A 20,892-nucleotide genomic window follows, 5' to 3' on the forward strand; every position below is an offset into this window, starting at 1 on the left:
CTAAAGTTCCAGATCTATCCCTGACTAGTCCTTACAAAATTCAGCCCAAACCTCTTGGCTCTGCACAATTTCTACCTGGAACAGTGAGGCTTGATCAAAACTTGACCCAACCTTGGCAAAAAGTTTGTGAACTTAAGCACACCTGGCCTGAGCTCCAGGTTTGTAACAAAACCGCAAACCTGCTGAGCTTCATATGGTTCCAAATTCTGTTAGGAAGGTTTCACCCAGCTGCTGGGCTACATTATAACATAGTGTTAATTTTTTATTGATTAGTCAGTGTACTCTCTGCTGTACAATAAAAAGGGAAAGACTAGCTCCCTACCCTCAAATGGCCTGTAATCTAAATGAATGGGTGACAGAGACCAGGCATAGTCTTCTCTCCCAAGTGCACTGTGGATTTTTGTTCATTAATGTAATCTGTTTGGAAAAAGCTTGCTGAATAAATGAATTTTGAGGAAGTTGAGTGGGCACAATGGCCCAATGCATCCTTGGTGTAACTCTATTGACGTCAGCTCCCAGTGCCTTATGCAATCCCAGGATCATCGCTTCTAGTTCATATTCTCTGCCTGTATTCGTATGGTCTTGCATCTGGTTCATGCTTTTGTTACTGCAGCTGTGTGCTGGGCTGACTGTTTCAGTGATTTCCCCCCACAATCACCACTCCCCTGCACGAATCCTCAATTCCTTCTCTGAAGCTGTGTGATTGTTCTAATAAGTGCATATTCCCCAGCTTGGCTCCCTGTTCCTAGGCTAATTTATATGACTATTATCCTCTTCATTGGGGCCAGTTTACCGTGAATGCAAAAATTTGACCATTATGATCTGAGCTATTCTTTAAAATTCCAAAGTAGCTAAATAGTGAATAGAAAATGGCATTTGTTTGTTAAAACTCAGCAATCAAAACTGCTGCTCTTTGATGGATCTGACTTGTGGGGCTGAGTCTCCTCATAATGTGTGGACTAGATAATGGGATCCTGCAAACCGTTGTGCTTCTGGGGAGATAGGTAGGGGACAGCATTACCAGGCTATAGCAGGCACAGCTGTGCAAATGCTGTCATGGACAAAGCTCTGCAGATTTTGCAGCTCATATTGATCAGCAGGAGGAAGATAAGTGAAAATCAAAGGAATAGGAATTGAGGAAGGAAACATGGATTTCATTCAGTAGAGATGTATTAGAAATCCAAATGCCCATCATGGCTATACCAAACTATTGCACTGTGATGCTGCTCTGGTGGGAACTGAACATAGTAATTGCCATACTGGATCAGACCAATGGTTCATTTACTCCAGTATCCTGTCTATAGCAATGACTGATATCTGCTGCTTCAGAGGATGACGTAAAACTCCCATGTAGGCAATACCATGCCTACAGGGGAAGTTTCTTCCTAATTCATGCTGCAGATGTTATTTTTGCTATTATACAAATGCCTAACAGATTTTTTTTAAATCATACTAAGCATTTTTAGATTGTAAGCTCTCTGAAGTAGAGACTGTCTTTCTAGTTACTGTGAAGTCCCTAGCACAAATCTGTGCATCACAAAAACAATACATGGTAATAATTTGCTTCAATATTTTGTGGCTGGAAGTTCCACAGGTGAATTATGTGCTCTTTGAGTGGAAAAATCCTTTGATCCGTTTTAAATTTATTGTCTTTTAAATTTCATTGGGTGCCCTCTTGTTCTTGTATTAAAATAAAGGGTGAGTCGGTGTGTTTAACTGACCTTGTCTAGAGCAATGCTTATTTTGGATACCCCATTATATCCCCTCTTATTCACTTCCTCTATAAACTAAACAATCCAAATCTTGTAATATCTCTTTTCATATGGGAGTCTTTCCAAACCTCTAATAATTTTTATTGCCCTTTTCTAGACCTTTTCTATTTTTCTGCTATATCCTTCTTGAGATGAGTTGACCAAAACTGAACACAACATTCTAGATGAGGATATATCAAAATTTACATAATGGTTTTATAATATTTTCAGCATTGTACGTATTCCTAAGCTTGTTTGTTTGTTTTTTACTACTGCTAAGAACTGAGCTGATATTTTCATTGAGTTATCCACAGTGATGCCTGTGTCTCTTCTCAGGAGTGGTTATATTTCATTTACAAACCATCAGTGTGCATGAATTGTTCAAAGTGGGTATTATTCTGCACTTTTCTGTGCTGAATTTAATCTGTTCTCATGTTGCCCAATTGCCTCATTGGAGGGCCTTCTGAGGCACCTCACAATTTTCCTTTCTTCATATCATTAAGTAACACCTGTTCAAATTCAGATCATTGGAGTACTTCACTATTTACCTCCTTCCACGTTGAAAACATCCACTTATTCCTGCTCCTTGCTTTCTGTCTTGTAGCCAAATTCATGATATTCCTCTGGGTATGCTGGACTTTTCTGGATTGGTATTTCTGTCCCAGTATATCATAGGTAGAGGAAGACTGTATTTTATCAGCAATTCGTCTATCCTTAGGAATGATCACTACAGCAATTTGTTATAGTTACTGCTTTTTAATAGGAATATGGCTGATTTACTCATTAAATTTTGTATACAAATGGTAGAGTATCAACCTGCTTGCTTCCTGGATGTACTTTTCATCTTGACTCACTGAAGGTGCTGGATGGCTCAGGGGACTGGGAAAGGGTAATGGACCCTTTAACTCTGATAACAGTTTGAATCCTCTAGGGATCAGTAGTGAGCAAGTTTCCATCTGACGTTTTATCGGTGGTTTTGAGAAAGCAGGTGTCCCCATCCCAAAAGCCATCATCACAACTGCTACTCTTGTGGGCCATCTCAACAGGGAGACTAAGGTTCGAAGGAAGGATGGAGAGTGAGTTCCCCTTCCCACCTGCAGGAGGGGGTAGAGCACCTTCTGTTTACCCTAAAACCATGAGTAAATATTATTATTTATTTATTTGAGTTACTATAATAATAATATCAGCTCTGGAAGCTGGCCTCCCTTGGTATCATCATTCTAGGCCTCTACTCGCAGTGTTGTGGTTTATGGGAGATGAGGAACTCTCTTATGAAAGTCACCACTGAGATAAACTGCAGGCCTAGCCTCCACACATTGAGCCCGTCCGGTATTGGAGAATGGAGACAGTGAGACGTGGTTACATTGAAACTAAGAGAGAATTCCTATAAACAGGGCCAAATGCAGCAGAAAAATTTCCCATATAAGGCAAGACGTTGCTACCTGCTAGTTTGCATTTGTCTTACTGGCGGGTTTGAGCTTGTGCTGGCGCCCACAGCTTTTTACATTCTTTTCTATGTATCATTTTCTCCCCTCCTCCCTCCCTTCATTTTTATGTTTTGAACTAAAGCTGGACACAGCAGCTGACACATTTGGGCTTTTTCCCCAGTCTCCCATCTCTTATTTATGTCTGTAAATGTTTTGTTTTATCTGACATGAATTTGCCAGAGAAATGTTGGGCCCAGCTCCAGGCAACCCCATTTCCTTCTTCCATCTCGAGACATTCCTGAGTCCTGCAGCACAAACTCGCACAGTTAAATATTTAGAAGAAAGCAGAGGAGCTGTGTCCCTGAGCGACACAGAGTGTCCCTTGGGATGAAACGGGCTAACTTGCCACGTGCTAGGAGAAACTGTAACTTGCTGTTCTATGCATGGGCCTGGGACAGCCTGGAAGAGCTTATATTCAAGTCTTTCCCAATGTGGTAAATGCACCTTCCCAATTGACCCTCTTGCCAGACATGAGGTGTCACCTTTTTCAACTTCTCTTCTGGCCATAGAATATGTAAATGCCATGTTTTGATGGTGATACCTCAGCCCCAAAGGCATTTTGGGACTTTCCCAGCCTGCAAGCCCTGTCAGCATTAGGATTGCCACATGAAAATGGGATGGGTGGTTGGGGGCCCAAATTCTCCTTTGTCCTACAGAGACTGACTCTTTTGTCGCTCTTATCACGACAGTGCTACTCCTTTGGCCTTCTGTAGCAATTTCCACTGGAGGATCTTAAAGTACTTTCCAGACAATCAGAATTCTGAAAATCAGAATTAAGCTTTGGTGACAGAAGTTGCTCAGTGCATAGGCTGGTCTTCTGCACAGGGGTAAATTTCATCTACTAATATGGCTGATAACAGCTCCCAGAGTTTCAGAGACATATCAGGACTTTGGTGCTTGTCTGAACCAAACTTCAAACCATCAGATATCGCTCATCGATAAACATGACCCTCCATGCTCCATAACCACCTCTAGACAGAGGGGCAGTAAGAGGAAAATGAAAGCAGCAATAGAGTTTCTGGAAACAGGGTACTGGAAATAAAGGGCCAAGTTGCCTCCTTTAGAATGGAGTAACTCCATTGATTTCAGTGGAATCACTTTGTATTTAAACCTGTTTGACAGAGCAAACTTTGGTTGCTAGTGTATATTTACCCTATCTGTTAGTGACAAGGGTGTTAAATCTCCCAGATGCCCTCTGTCTGTCACTGAGGTTTTAACACCTCTTTATTGAATAAGAACAATGATGTGTGTGACCCATTGTTCACTGGCTGGCATAAGGACTCAAAATGCTATGGGAGCACCGAGGACAAACCTAGCACAACTACTCAGATTGTCCAAGATATCCACTCAAATACTCTCTTGCTTGCTTTTTTTGTTATTGTTTGTTGTTTGTTTGAAAGTGGGGTGTAAAACAGAGGGATATTGTTAATTTTAATGTGTCTGTTTTTTTTACGTTACTTTAATATGATAGAAAAGCTTATATGGAATTTTTGTTTTAAGTTTCAATTATAAGTGTTTTGTAAATAAAATTAAACCCTCACAATAGATTAGTCTCACAGTGAAATTAAATAAAAGTGAAGTTGACAGATTTCACTATCCAAGTAGAATGCAAATATCAAAGTCAACTCTGGTGAAAAAAAAAATGATAGTCTTAACCTTTTTTTCCATTTTTATAATCCATAGTGGTGGTATTAGGACCACATGGAGTGACATTTTTACTGCATATTTTTTTTATTTTGGTACTGTCCCTTCAGCCACCATAGCAACTGGAGACGTTTGTGCTGGGTGTGTTATTAAATAAGAATAAAGAATTGAGCCAAAGGAGTGAAACTTGTAAGTAACATTTAGTTACGTTCTCCTCTCCTAGAAACTTCTCTTTAAATAATTGTGATTATTTTGGGAGTGGAGAGTGGTCCTTGAACGCCTAATCACTGGAGCACCTGTGCTTTTTCCCTTGTTTAGGTTTGAAAGCCTTCCAGCATGTTCTCTGTGTGGGGAGAGCATTTTAGCTTGCACTGGAGTTTGGGGAGATATGCCCGTAGTGGTCTCCCTCTCTGTCTTCCCCAGTGGTTTGGACCTCAAGAGGATAAAAGGTGGGATTATGAAGTAAAATGATGACTCCTAGTGTGTCTCAGAAGGCTTCCTGCTCCCGTGCTTTCCTCACTTGGAGATCGAGTAAGTGATAGATGATTCTGTTTCCCTTGCAGGAGTCAAGCAACTATAGTCATTTAGCTAAATTCCTGGTTCAAAGGTCAGTGATGCAAAAGAGATTTGGAGTGGTTTAAAACTGAGTGCTACTCATTTAAACAGATCAAAACTAGCTTGATCAGACTTGGCTGCTTTCTGAAAGATCAGGAAGGTTTTTCAGACACGGGGCATCATTCTCTATGCATCCAGAAAGGGTCACTGAGAGCTAACCAGGAGATTTAGTTTGAAAAACTTGATGTCAACATTGGCTCTCTGAACATGATTATCTTCTGGTTGTGTCTATCTTTCTGTGATGAAAACTGTTGTGTGTCTGAATTTAGAAATTGTGAATGATGTCAAATTGACTGGGGAAAAGAAATCCTATCCTATCCATGGGCACGGGCTGGACTAGCCTTCCCATTCTGCTGCCTCTCATGCTCTCTCTCTCTCCCTTGACATGAAGAGTCCAGCTCTACATGTGGGAGGATAAGTCTCCATGGCTTCTCTGTTGACAATAGTGCTGGTAGATTTTGCGATATGCACACCTCTCCACAGAGAACTGGACTGAGAACCATTTCACAAAGGCCATCAAAATTTATTGACCCAAGCTGGATTTGGGTTGCAGCTAAAGCTGACCTCCCAAAGCGAAGGGGGTCAGAGAAAGAGAGAGAGAGAGAGAGATTATGATGATATATAAGCTTCTGGTGCAAGGTTTAATGTATGCAGCTTTTAGAGACTGTCCTCTTCAGTCTCTTGTGGCAATTTATCACAGAGCTTTTAAAAAAGGAAGAGAACTAAGCTTTTGGGAGGCAGGTTTAAATTTTTAGTTAAATCAAGGATGAGCAGGACACTTGCACAGCGTATAGTAAAATGACTGGAAAGGGACTAGATGGCTGTGGGACTGGGATATAGAGCATTTCACCTGTAAACCACTAAACCTAATCCATCTCAGATTAGTAGTGGCTACAAGTTATTGACCCACTGGTGAGTGTGTGTTACAAGTCCCCCTCTGTGCTCGATCCGCAGACGATGTGAGTCTCATACAGCCCCACCTAGAGCACTTTATCTCAAGCTGTAGCACTTCATATGCTTTTAGCTCTGGCGATCCACAGTTCAGTCCCTGGTGTGTCGGCCAAGATGGTGGCCATCTGGTCACTCTGTGACAGTTGTTCAAATAGCAGATGTGAACTGAGTTGGGTCTCTGTTTCTACTGAACAATATCCATATCACAAAAAACACTGTTACAACAGACACAAACCAGACCCCTCATTAGAAGTCTTACCAGAGGCACCTTGGACAGAAGTAGTTAGAGACCGAACAAACTTCTTACACCCCTAGTGGTGACCTTCCAGTTCAAAGTTGAGTCACATTGTCAGGGCAGTGTTGGGAAAGCTTCCACTCTGACTGGTCATGATGTACCTGAACTGGGGATAAACAGGGGACTTTGGTTCCCTGACCTGATTCACCAGCACCAAATTCACTTTACCGTTCTTTATGGAAATGGACGTGTTTGCTGCCATCACTACATTTAATACATTTGTAAAATGATACAGTGCATGTCAACGGGATTTAAACATAAAGGAGTGGAGACTTGCATTCTGTAGACTAAGGATCTTGCCTAGAGTAGTGGGTGTTGGGTTGCAAAGGGACCTATACTGGTGTTGGAATGTGAGGTCTCAAACATTCCCAGACACCCTGGGATTGGAGTTCTTAGACTGCTGTCCAAAATCAGGATTTTATCTCTGCAGAATCCCCTGTTGTCCTTAGGATTTGAGTTTTGGGGGTGGTATCATCACTAGGACTGGAATTCCTTGGGGGACTGGCCAGATCCCTCACATCTAGATCAGCGAGCAATCAAGTAGCCTTTTATGTAAAATTTTAAGAAAATCTTTGATGTTTTAGAAACTGTTAATGATGTTGAAAACTACTGTCAAGGTTTTCAGAATTCATCCTTGCTTAGGTTTCAAAACAGTTCAGTAAACATTATACAGTTAAAGTGATCACATGTGCTATGGTCAGTAATGAGACTAAGTACTTAAAGAAAGACTGGGGTTTGCCAAAAGCTATCTACCATTTCTTTAGTTACCCTAATACAAAGGCCTACAGGCTTATGGGAAATTGGATTTTCCAGTGGTAACTCTATCTTTTCTAAATATTCCTAAGTCTTCTGGTGATCACTACCCTACTAGGATTAATAACCAGTTCATGTGTTACTCTTTAATACCTCAGTGCACTGCCCATATGACACTAACCAAATGCAGAGGGATGCTTCCTGTTTAGGGGGTATGTGTGAGATTCTCACACAGACTCCTCTATCAGGTGCACGACACAATCTAGTTTTAATGAAGAAACCTGTCAAACTAAACAAACATGAAAAGGAACAGGACTTTCCCTGGAGCACCAGGATGGCAAAAGTATAACAAGAGGTGTGCCCAGAGCTCGTAAGCAAAATATCAGCGACTACCCACTAATACACTTCTACTACTGCTAATGAATTTAACAGGTAAAAGCAAAAAGTCTATATCTTCTTCTTATCACTTTAGTTGCTTCTGCTACAAATTGTGGGTCTCCGTTTTTATTTGTTTGTTAAGCCGTTGGGGCCCAACTCAGTTCTAGTGAAGGATGATCTTGCAGTTGTGGCACTGAACTGGGACAACAGAGACATGAGTTCAGTTTCCACATTGGCCACAAACTTTCTGTATGACCTTTAGCAAGTCACTTAATTTTGCTTGCCTCAGTTTCCTCATTGTAATATTATGGTTCTGTTGTGAGGCTCAATTAATTAATATTATGAGACAGTTGGGTGTTAAAGTAGCATTTCCAGATAGGAAGGAAATGAGGTGCTTAACCACTATCATTTAACAGCTTTGCCTTCTTTTATTTTGAAAACATAATGACTGGATGTATAGACCTGTAGCAGGGTCCTCTTCAGTGCTATGATCTGAGTGTCATGGGGTCCTTTGGGTTGCAGGGACCTGGGACACGGAGGTCTAACCTTCAAATGCATTTTGGAGTGTCCTCTGCAGGGCTGTGGTTTGATTTCTGGAACATAGATGCTCCTCTTTCTAATGTTGCTATCTGAGTTTAAGTGGTAGAGAGGTGCCTCTGCCAACCTGATTTCAGGAGCTGTGCCAGTCAACCCATTAAGCAATCCTTAATTCACCTTCCTGAGCAGCCAGACAGCAGTAGTTTCCCTCAAGTGTTCTCAGGAAGCTGACACGGAGATGACAGAGAGAGTTCCCGAAATACTGAGGTATTTTTTGTTTAGACTATGTGTTGTGCAGAAAAATCTAATATGGATCAGCTGGCTGTGACTACAGTATTTTATAGAGCAGGCTGGCAGCGCTACACAGTTCAACAATGACTGACAATGCTGAAAATCTGGTCTTGTCCCACAGACTCTTAGGCTGTTTCCTGAGTGAACTGGTAGTTACATAAAGTAACCAATGTTACTAGGACCAAATGAGCAATTATGGAGGTTTTCAAGACAACATTGTTAAAGTTCTTGTACAAGATGGTGGGAATGGGGTGGGGAAAAGGACGAATGAAGATCACTAGCTCTTGTGAACTGTCTGCAGAAAGAAGCCAAGGCTGGAAAATTGGTGTGACGGGGTTATGTGGAGGGTGTTTCCTGCTGAGGATTTCATTTAGTTCAGGGGAGAAGCTAAACACAGCTGAGAGGGTAAGAAATGGCTCATTAGATTTATACTGCCTCTAGGAATTTTTATTATTTATATTACTTGTATTACTATAGCGCCTCGGGGCCCTAGTTGTAAACCAGGACCACATTGTGCAAGGTGCTGTACAAATAGAGAGGAAAAAGATGGTTCCTGCCCAAAGGCGCTTGCAATCTAATTATAAGACAAGTGATAGACAGATGAAGGAGTTCACGTAAATAATGAGGCAATACTGGTCAGCATGGTAAGCAGTGGTGTCAGCACACTAGCAGCCTAACTTGTCAAAGGAGAGTTTTGATGGGGGATGTGAAGATGTTCAAGAAACAAGTGACATGAGTTTGGTGTCCTTGGTCAAGAGGGTAACTATATGTCACAAAACCACTAGTGAATGTTGCATAAGAATATAACAGCATAGGACTAGAATGGATCTGGATCATGGAATCCATCGAATCCCCCACTATCACAGGCAACAGCATCATAGACTCGTAGGACTGGAAGGGACCTCGGGAGGTCATCTAGTTCAGTCCCCTGCATTCAAGGCAGGACTAATTGGTTACACCATGCACAAAGGATTCACAGGAAAGGTATAGCAGAGAGTTGCCAAGGCCAGGACAGAGGTATTGAAACACTATCAGGGCAGTGATGGTGGTTGTGGTGGGGTAGGGTGGGATTCAGCGTAGTAGTTGTCTGGGTGGTGCAGAAAGTACATTGGTGGAACTGGGTGCTGCAGGCCAGAGTAATGTACATCAGCAGAGCTGTGTGGGAGAAGCCTGCTCGGTGCCTGCTTGCTCTGATGTTTGTGTTGCAGTATCATGTGCTGACACCACACATCTCAGCATGTTGATTGTATCCCCAAAGATAATTTGGGATTTGTGTCCATTTATTCTTTTACGTAGGGACTGTCTGGTTTGGCCAATCTACATGACAGAGGGGCACAAATCAGACATCAGGAATGGTAACATACAAAAGCCAGTAGGAGAACACTTCAATCTCCCTGGACATTCTATAACAGATTTAAAAGTAGCTATACTGAACAAAAAAACTTCAGAAACAGACTTCAAAGAGAAACAGCAGAACTAAAATTCATTTGCAAATTTAACACCATTAATTTGGGCTTGAATAGGGACTGGGAGTGTCTGGCTCCCTACAAAAGCAGCTTGCCTCTCCCGGATTTGACATCTCCTCATCTATTATTGGGAGTGGACTACATCCACCCTGATCCAATTGGCCCTATCAACACTGGTTCTCCACTTGTGAGGTAACTCCCTTCTCTTCATGTGTCATTATGTAATGCCTGCTTCTGTAATTTTCACTCCATGCATCTGAAGAAGTGAGGCTTTTTACCCACGAAAGCTTATGCCCAAATAAATCTGTTAGTCTTTAAGGTGTTTTTGTGGATACAGACTAACATGGCTACTCCCTGATACTTAAGCTTCCTGTTTCCTCCCTTTATAGTCTCCCCAATTACCATGTTAGCTCAGTGATTGTCATTGCTCACAATCCCCCACCAAGCAGTAATTCCCTCGACTGGGCCTGCAGCCTTCTCCAGGGTGATCAGTGATCAGGGTGCTGCTGATAGCACCCTCTCACAGAAGGGTTCTTGGTTTAATTTCCATGTGTTGTCCTGAAATGACCCACATCCTTCTCTCACAGCACATAGCAGAGATGATCTTTAGACAGCCCATCGTGGTGAGAGCACTGTTTGTGCTACTTGAGAGCAACGAAGGCAGGCTGAGGAGATGTAAGGCCAAAAAGGGAAGAAGCCAATAAACAAATAGAAACACAGTACTGAGCTAATACAAACAGTGCATCAGGCCTAAAACAAAGACCTTCAGAGCAGTTGTCTCAGAGCTGAAGCCAGTGCCTCCCTTGTCCTCTCCTCTTTCCACCACTGTTTCTTTCCTCAGTCCGACTCCAGGATCAGTGAGCATGAGGAAGCACTGAGAGCAGCAAACTTTGTCAGCTGCAGCAATACTCCTGGGGGAATTTTGCACCAAAAAAATAAACATTCTGTGCACAATATTTTAAAATTCTGCTATTTTATTTGTCAAAATAACACAATATAATCACACTCCCACTGTCAGCCCCAGGCAGCTGGGACTCCCACTGACAGTCACCCGGGGCTGTCGGCGGGAGCCCCAGCCACCCGTGCCAGGCTGACAGGAGTGCTGAGGGGAAATCACAAATACTGCAGGAAAAAATAAAATTCTGTAGGGAACATTAATTCTGCAGTGTGCAGTGGTGCAGAATTCCAGCAGGAGTAACAGTGTGTTATAGTGAAACTTCTCATGGACTTCCTTCTTGGGGTGGGGAGGAGCAAAATTAAGAAATTTAGAAATTGACAGATATAAGAACGGCCATACTGGATCAGACCAAAGGTCCATCCAGCCCAGTATCCTGTCTACCGACAGTGGCCAATGCCAGGTGCCCCAGAGGGAGTGAACCTAACAGGTAAAGATCAAGTGATCTCTCTCCTGCCATCCATCTCCACCTCTGACAAACAGAGACTAGGGAGACCATTCCTTACCCATCCTGGCTAATAGCCATTAATGGACTTAACCACCATGAATTTATCCAGTTCTCTTTTAAACGCTGTTATAGTCCTAGCCTTCACAACCTCCTCAGGCAAGGAGTTCCTCAAGTTGACTTTGCGCTGCGTGAAGAAGAACTTCCTTTTATTTGTTTTAAACCTGCTGCCCATTAATTTCATTTGGTTGCCCCTAGTTCTTATATTATGGGAACAAGTAAATAACTTTTCCTTATTCACTTTCTCCACACCACTCATGATTTTATATACCTCTATCATATCCCCCCTTAGTCTCCTCTTTTCCAAGCTGAAAAGTCCTAGCCTCTTTAAACTCTCTTCATATGGGACCCGTTCCAAAGCCCTAATCATTTTAGTTGCCCTTTTCTGAACTTTTTCTAATGCCAGTATATCTTTTTTGAAATGAGGAGACCACATCTGTACGCAGTATTCAAGATGTGGGCATACCATGGATTTATATAAGGGAAATAAGATATTCTCTGTCTTATTCTCTATACCCTTTTTAATAATTCCTAACATCCTCCTTGCTTTTTTGACTGCCACTGCACACTGCGTGGGTGTCTTCAGAGAACTATCCATGGTGACTCCACGATCTCTTTCCTGATAAGTTGTAGCTAAATTAGCCCCCATCATATTGTGTGTATAGTTGGGGTTATTTTTTCCAATGTGCATTACTTTACATTTATCCACTTTAAATTTCATTTGCCATTTTGTTACCCAATCACTTAGTTTTGTGAGATCTTTTTGAAGTTCTTCACAGTCTGCTTTGGTCTTAACTATCTTGAGCAGTTTAGTATCATCTGCAAACTTTGCCACCTCACTGTTTACCCCTTTCTCCAGATCATTTATGAATAAATTGAATAGGATTGGTCCTAGGACTGACCCTTGTGGAACTCCACTAGTTACCCCACTCCATTCTGAAAATTTCCCAATTATTCCTACCCTTTGTTCCCTGTCTTTTAACATTTCTCAATCCATGAAAGGATCTTCCCTCTTATCCCAGGACAACTTAATTTACCTCAGAGCCTTTGGTGAGGGACCTTGTTAAAGGCTTTCTGGAATTCTAAGTACACTATGTCCACTGGATCCCCCTTGTCCACATGTTTGTTGACTCCTTCAAAGAACTCTAATAGATTAGTAAGACATGATTTCCCTTTACAGAAACCATGTTGACTTTTGTCCAAATAAATAACTACAGGAGTGGGGGTGAGAGGTGCAAGGTAGGATTTTAACCAGCACTGCATAGAAATGAAATCTACGTGTATGTGTACAAATGATGATGATATGTACTTACTATCTTTGTACAAACACCTTGGCTTTGGGATGGCTTCCAATCCACTGCTGAAGGTCATACAGGATTTACATTGTGAGGAGAACCTGCTATTTTCTCAGCATGTACTATTACTAGTGTTAGTTTTGTACTAAGGAGTAAATATATTTGTCCCTATGGATCAGAACATTGGTCCATCAGGTCTAGGATTCTGCCTCTAGCACTGGTTGATATGTTTGATCCTTAAAAGGGAGGTTAAAGCACCCTGTCATATTCCTGGTTAATTGTGGAGTACTGTACAGAGTACAATTCCTTCCTGTCTCCACAGACAATCAGCTCCTGCCCTGAAGCAGATTCTTGGTTTACCTGCAGAACTACTACTTATTCAGCGTCAATTTCAAAAATTGTTTGATGTCTACTAAATCTGCAGGATTTTAGCCACATCAGAACAAGAAATGGTAAATTAGACTCTTTTTGTTTTGGTCTGATCCACATCCAAAATTGTAAGGGTAGGTTTGGATGCAGGAATCTGAATCCATTTCCCCTCCCCTTCTGTAATGTAAAGGTGTTTGGGATTGAGGGTTCTGGTTTTTAGTATGTCTCTAGTTGTTATTGGACATAGAATTATCTAGCTTGCTTAAAAATTAAATCTATACTTGATTATATGACTTTCTGTCAGGGAATTCCACAGACTGCCTATGTGCAATTAGCTACAGAGGGCTGGGGTTTAAACCCTTTTTAGGGAACCAAGCTATACAAGAAAATGCTAAGGACATTTTATTTCCCTTTTCCTGTGTGGTTGACATGGTGTTAGTCGATGGGCATTGGGGATGCTCAGAGACTTTGAAAAGCAGGCCCTCAGTCTGCAAACAGTCATACAGCTCCCACAGTTTTGCCAGTCTCTCAAAGAAAGTATGACAAGCTATTAAATGAGTTAGAAAACTGATACTGGAAAAAAAGTCAGCCTAGGAAAACTACCAAAGTGGTTATAATCAGATGCTATTTGTCTGAGGAAATTTACCCCCTCTCATTGTCCTCTGCAGAATGTACCTGAAGGCCACCCCTCCTTCTGCCACCCTTACTGGGCTTTCCTGCCTGCTCTGTGGAAAGTGCTCTTAATAACCATTTAGTTAGCTCTATGAGCTAAGATGTGAAAAAATTATCTAAGTGTGCTCAGATGGTAAACAGTTCCCCCTAGAGGGCTTTGCTTCCCTTCTCTTTTGTTCATGCACTGGAGGCTGCTTATTAAAGTAATGACCTAATTTTAACAAGGATAACTGAGTCCTCTCCTCAGTTCCTCAGCTCCCAGTTACAGCCCTGGATAGGAGGCCTGGAACAGGATATCTGGAACTTTGTTGAGGTTTAGTTGTTCTGAAAACCAGTGGAATACAGACTTATATCAGAAAGCGACAGGGACTGAGCAGGAAGGGCCAGCACCAAGTTAAAAAGGAAAAAGCTGATACAAATGGAAAAGTACCCTAGAGTGTCATGTCACATCCATATAGAGTTAGAAACAGCAATGCCATGAAAATTAACCTCTTGAACGCTAGAATGTGGTTTGTCCCTGAGAGCTAGAGAAGTTATCTATTTTAGGATTTTATACTGCTACTTCTCATTGCAATGTCTCTGCCAGGGTGGATAAAAATCAATGATTTTTTTAAAAACATCAAAAACATCGGATTTTTTTTTTTTTTTGATAAAATGCTTTTTGAGGAAAAAACCTATCTAAAGATAGTTTTAATTAAGGTACATTATAGCTCAAAGATATCTCATCATGGAATAGGGATTATAAATACTAATTCTATAGTATCAGACAATATATTCATGTAATGTTTAAGAAAAGTTTTGTAAATGAGTTCCAATAGTTCATGGATTAGGACCCAATCTTATGCGGTTTCAGGGGCTTCTGTATAGATTATTTAGGTTAATCTTTCTATCTACCCAATGGGACTCAGTGCTCAGTCTAGAAGATACCATCAGAGATGCTTAATTTTGCAGTTCTCAAACTGTGGATTTGTGTCTCCAGAGATAACATGCTTGTTAACAGCAAAAATGTTTTAAAATAAATAAATAAATATATATATATAAGTGAGAAATAATAGTTAAATAAAACAATTTAAATGTCTGTCTGGTGATGTTCTCCTAATACAGCACGGCAAGAAAATCCTCCAAATATTAATGATTAACCTGTTGAATTGGAGATAGTTCACCTCCCAATGACTTCATAAACATCTGCTTCAATTACCTTTGGTAAATGAAATAACCAAACAATCATTCATTTTCTGATATAGCTGTAAAACTAATCTGAAAAGTTTTCAAAATAAATCACTTAAAAATGGATAGTGTGTACCTTCTAAAAATGAAACCTACATCTATCTCTGAGTTGTGAAGAATATGGATTAAGGTTATAACAACCAACAAGAATGCACTTTTCTGTAGAAATCCGTGATTAAATCGAGTCTTCCTGACTAGTGATTTAAATCATGATTTAAATCAAATCCACCCTGGTCTCTGCACACCTTCTACATAAAATCAATAGCTAAGTCTCTACGTTTCTTCATAGAGCTTCTAGCACTTCTCCCTTTTCAGGGTAAAAACTTTGCATGGGGTAGGGGTTGTGGTTTTAGAGTCAAAGAGTTTAAGGCCAGCAAGGACCACTAGATGATCTAGTCCAGTGGCTCTCAACCTTTCCAGACTACTGTGCCGCTTTCAGGAGTCTGATTTGTCTTGCGTACCCCCAAGTTTCACATCACTTAAACTATTTGCTTACAAAATCAGACATAAAAATACAGAAGTGTCACAGCCACTAGTACTGAAAAATTGCTTACTTTCTCATTTTTACCATATAATTATAAAATAAATCAATTGGAATATTAATATTGTACTTACATTTCAGTGTATAGTATATAGAGCAGTATAAACAAGTAATTGTATGAAATTTTAGTTTGTACTGATTTCGCCAGTGCTTTTTATGTAGCCTGTTGTACAACTAGGCAAATATCTACATGAGTTGATGTACCCTTTGGAAGACTTCTGAGTACCCCCAAGGGTATGCGTATCACTGGTTGAGAACCACTCTGACCTCCTGTATATCACAGGCCACCAACATCCACACCCTGAATTTTTTTAGATTTTTTTAAATTTTGTTTTAGTTTGTTTTTAGGGTGCTTAATGTGAAGGTTGTTGTTTTATTTTGGGGGAGTTTGGCTGGGTTGGGTTTTTTTGGGGTAGAATGGGGTATCAGTGTTGTAAGTGCCATTCTTTTGGTGGAAAGATGGCCAGATGCAAGTTAAGACTTTTATTTATTTTTTTAGTGCTGGTAAAAAGTGTTGATTGACAGCCCAAGAAGCTGATATTATCTAGGCAATAAATGTGGCACAAACATGGCCAGAGCAAGCTTCTTCCACACCATTTCTGGCCAATGTGCCTAATTTCAGTCCCCATGACCTATTCAGTTCTTGGTCTCTATGCTGAGATGGCCAGAAAGATGCCAATTAGTGTCAATTGACAGGATGTGAACACTTGGACTGCTAGGAACCAGGGCCGGCTCTAGGCACCAGCAAAGCAAGCAGTTGCTTGGGCGGCAAATTTGCAGGGGCGCAAGCATCCAGCATGGGAGCTGAGAACCAACAGGAGGTCCTGGGAGCTCTAGTTCCTTGGTTAGCTCCCTGCCTATAGAGCCAGCCCTGGAGCAGGGAAAGAACTACATTTCCCAGCATTCCGTTGGCCGCAATTAACAGGAAAGGGAGGGGGAAGGAGTGTGGAACTACAACCTCATGTTTCAGAGTAGCAGCCGTGTTAGTCTGTATCCGCAAAAAGAACAGGAGTACTTGTGGCACCTTAGAGACTAACAAATTTATTAGAGCATAAGCTTTCGTGGACTACAGCCCACTTCTTCGGATGCATATAGACTATAGTCTGTAGTCCACGAAAGCTTATGCTCTAATAAATTTGTTAGTCTCTAAGGTGCCACAAGTACTCCTGTTCTTAAAACCTCATGCTGCAGCTTGCTGTGAATGGTAGGGATAGAGCCAGCTCTAGGTTTTTTGCTGCCCCCCACCCCAGCCCTGGGCTCCCCGCACACTCCCATGTTGCCCCAGCCCTGGACTCTCCCCTGTCCACACCCCCTGCTGCCCCAGCCCTGTCCCCCACCTGCACCCCCCTGCTGCCCCAGCTCTGGGCTCTTCTCCCCCCCCCCAAACCCACACCTCCTGCCGCTCCAGCCCTGGGCTCTCCCCACACCCGCATCTCCTGCCACCCCAGCCCTGGGCTCTTCTCCCCCCCACACACCTGGCACCCCAGCTCTGGCCCCCACCTGCACCCCCCTGCTGTCCCAGCCCTGGGCTCTCCCCCCACCTGCATCTCCTGCCACTCCAGCCCTGGGCTCTTCCCCCCCACCCGCACCTCCTGCCGCCCCAGCTCTGGCCCCCACCTGCACCTCCTGCCGCCCCAGCCCTGGGCTCTCTCCCAAAGAAAGAATTGGGTGGACTAAATGGACAGTGCACCTCTCTATCTGAAGCCTAGCAAGGGAAGTACGTGGATCCCACTAGAATTTAAAATTAAAAGTAAGGGAGGAGAGGCTCTGGATCTGGGCAGCTTTAGATACAGTACCAGGCACGTAGGAGGATTTACACGTCTGAGCCATGGAAGCAGAAATTGACTTTTCCTTTCCAGATTTAGCTAATATTCAGAAAGGGAATCTAGCACCTGCCTTCCAGGTTTGAACACCTCAAAATTCAGGAGTGCTCAAGCTCAATTTGGGCAGCTGTTACTTCATTTCTCCCAAATCAATCCACTGTAACATGCTGTAGAGAAAGTAGAATAAATTGAACAAGAAATGCTTCCCAGTGGTTATTAGGACTGGAATTGCTATTTTCAACAGCCATTGCTTTTTTTTTTTTTTTTTTTTTTAGTTTTGGTTTTATTTGTTTAAAAGGAAGACAGTGATATTGCATTTGCAAATTCCCCATAGAAACAAAGAGTGGAACAAAAGAATAATAAAGGCACCTCAACTTTTCCTCATTTATGTAGGACAGTCTTATAATATGCATCCAGATATCCTCCAGTCACACAAGCTGAAAATTGTTCCACTTTACTGCAGTTCTGTAACCATATGGGAATAGGGTGACCAGACAGCAAGTGTGGAAAAATTGGGACAGGGGATGGGGGGTAATAGGAGGCTATATAAGAAAAAGACACAAAAATCGGGACTGTCCCTATAAAATCGGGACATCTGGTCACCCTATATGGGAACCAATCCTTTCTGTGTTCTGTGCGCACCCAAAATTCCTGATGAATGACCTGCGCTGGGAGCGAGTTACCAGTGACCTAGGGCTGGGGTGGCAGGAGGGTGCAGTTGGGGCCGGGGGGGAGAGACAGCCCAGGGCTGGCGGGGGGGGGGGTGGGGGGTGGCAGCCAAAATTGTTTTTGCTTGGGGCAGCAAAAAACCTCGAGCCGGCCCTGCTAGGAACTAGATTGAGATCCACTAAACTCATTTCACTTAGATCACCAAACAAACAGCTATTGTTGGTCATGACTTTGTTACTACATTTCTGGGCTTATATGTGGCTGACGCAGCCGCCACTGTAGAGTCCTAAGGAGCTATTCTACCTGATGAATTGACCTGCAAAATGACATTTTGAAAAAGAGTTTATTGTCCTTTTCCACCTAATATAAAAATAGTGAAATTATTTTGTTTTTTAAACCATGCCGGGTTAGACCTTGTCCCACAGTGAACTTTGAAGAGCAGTCTATTAAGCCCCCGAAAAACAGGGCGGCCAAGCAATTAACTCTCCTTTTGAATCCCATCCTGATGTGTTTTTCAGTCTGCCAAGGTCTCTATGCTTGAATCTATTCTCCACGCTTCCCCCTTTGGTATGTTCCACTGGGTCAGTTCCCACTAAAACTCCAAATTAGGCTGCAAGTGCACCATGGCTTTTTGTGGGCCTGCAGGAATATAGCAGGGATTTTGCGCCCTCTGTTGGTAAATTCTTCTCACAGCAGCTTCTGCAAACACAATGTTTGGGGATCTGCAAAAGAAACCTGAACACAACTGGTTTAACCCCCCTCAGGAAGCATCTAAAAGTGATGAATGCCCCTGAGATTTTAATGGTGCCACAAGAATAAAACTTACATGTTGTACTCATTTGCAGGGAGAGGCCTTCATTCCGGATTAATTTAAAATGAAGATGAATCTAAACCAACCCCCTCTGAATTTTGTGGACGTTTAGATTGGGATCAGATTTTTCAGGAGTGGATTACTAGCTCTATGGACCCCTTTCTCTATAATGGGTCAACCCAAAGCTCAGTCTCTGAACAACTTCACTCTTTGCAATGCAGGGCCATCTCTAATTGTAAGGCAGATCTCATTCTTCTGATGGAAGATCTTGCAGCGTGCTTCCATCAGACACTTAAAATCTCACTCTGTGTGAAATGAGTTAGGATCTCAGTCCTGTCCTTAGCTGACAAAGGTCTCCATTACATAAACCTCATCACTATTGTCTCACTTATGGGCAGTCCCAGCTAAAGACATGGTATTCTATGGGCCAAGGAGACTGACACCTATTCTTAAAGGGGGTCTCTCCATGGTAAGACTGAGGCACATTAGTGAGGTAATATTGGGAGGAGTTGCTACTGTAAGTATGCTATGGATAACAAGACTGCCTATTTTCCAGGGTTTTCAGTCCAGCAATTTTCACCAACAGCAAATTGATATTTATTCTCTAATTCAAAATTATTTCAAATTTCTTTCTAATGTCATAGCTTGAAAGTCCTGACAGAGAGCAGAGTCACCCGGGACGGCCACTGTGGACTGTATAGGGTAAAAAATTCTTACCCTATACAGTAAGACCAGATGTCCCATTATACAGACCGGATGTCCCATTTTTAAAGGGGCAGTCCCGTTTTTGGGGACTTTTTCTTATATAGGCACCTATTACTCCCCACTCCCTGTCCCATTTTTTCACAGTTGCTATCTGGTAACCCTATTGTAGGGGATTTGGGAGATTGTTGATAATTCACATTAATGACCAGTAGATTCATTATTAATAAAATTTTACAAATTAGTAAGACTAAACCCCATTCATAGAGGTAGTCTCTCCAGGGCAGGGCTGAGGCACAATTATGAGGAAATTAATGCTGCAAATTAGTGAGTACGCTAGGATACTGCCTCCCATGAGGGATTTTGTTCCATTTATTTTACAAGGTGTGACAGACCCAGACCAGTGGAGTACAGGAGTCTGGTAGAGAGCAAATATACTGGTCACTGGATGAGTAGTTTTCTGTTCCGTAAGTGACCAGAGAAGGGGCTGCACTAGAGTAATCAGGAACCTGCTAGAACCAGTTAAGGCAGGCAGGCTAATTAGAACACCTAGAGCCAATTAAGAAGCTGCTAGACTCAATTAAGGCAGGCTAATCAGGGCACCTGGGTTTTAAAAGGAGCTCACTTCAGTTTGTGGTGGGAGTGTGAGGAGCTGGGAGCAAGAGGTGTAAGGAGCTGAGTGGGAGTGCTGCTGGAGGACTGAGGAGCACAAGTGTTATCAGACACCAGGAGGAAGGTCCTGTGGTGAGAATAAGGAAGGTGTTTGGAGGAGGCCATGGGGAAGTAGCCTGGGGAGTTGTAGCTGTCATGCAGCTGTTACAGGAGGCACTATAGACAGCTGCAGTCCACAGGGACTGTGGAACCTGGAGTAGAGGGTGGGCCTGGGCTCCCCCCAAACCTCCCAATTGACCTGGACTGTGGGTTCTTCCAGAGGGGAAGGTCTCTGGGCTGTTCCCCAACCCACATGGTGAATCTCTGAGGCAAGAAAATCCGCCAATAAGCGCAGGACCCAGCAAGATAGAGGAACTTTGTCACAAAGGGTAATGAACTGTTCTTCATGATCACACCTCATGGTGTACTAGGAAATTATCTGCAGCATAGTTTGTGAAGGTAAGGACGACTTAGGCCTGGCCTACACTTAAAACTTAGGTTGAC

At 42.4% G+C, this 20,892-nt stretch overlaps 1 protein-coding gene across 3 annotated transcripts in view; it reads left to right on the forward strand.

Moving 5' to 3' along the window:
• Positions 1-5,226: 5,226 nt before the first annotated feature.
• ACCS (1-aminocyclopropane-1-carboxylate synthase homolog (inactive)) overlaps positions 5,227-20,892 on the forward strand; it is a 40,932-nt gene continuing 25,266 nt past the window's right edge. The window contains exon 1 of one of the 3 annotated variants that reach the window (XM_054025668.1): positions 5,227-5,413. In XM_054025668.1, the coding sequence (XP_053881643.1) occupies positions 5,350-5,413 (64 nt within the window). In that variant the 5' untranslated portion in view covers positions 5,227-5,349. Of the gene's footprint in view, positions 5,414-7,852; positions 7,929-13,254; positions 13,376-20,892 lie in introns of those variants that run through there. The other 2 variants (XM_054025670.1, XM_054025671.1) reach the window with 2 other exon arrangements.

This window comes from Malaclemys terrapin, chromosome 4, assembly GCF_027887155.1.
Source record: "Malaclemys terrapin pileata isolate rMalTer1 chromosome 4, rMalTer1.hap1, whole genome shotgun sequence".
NCBI lineage: Eukaryota > Metazoa > Chordata > Testudines > Emydidae > Malaclemys > Malaclemys terrapin.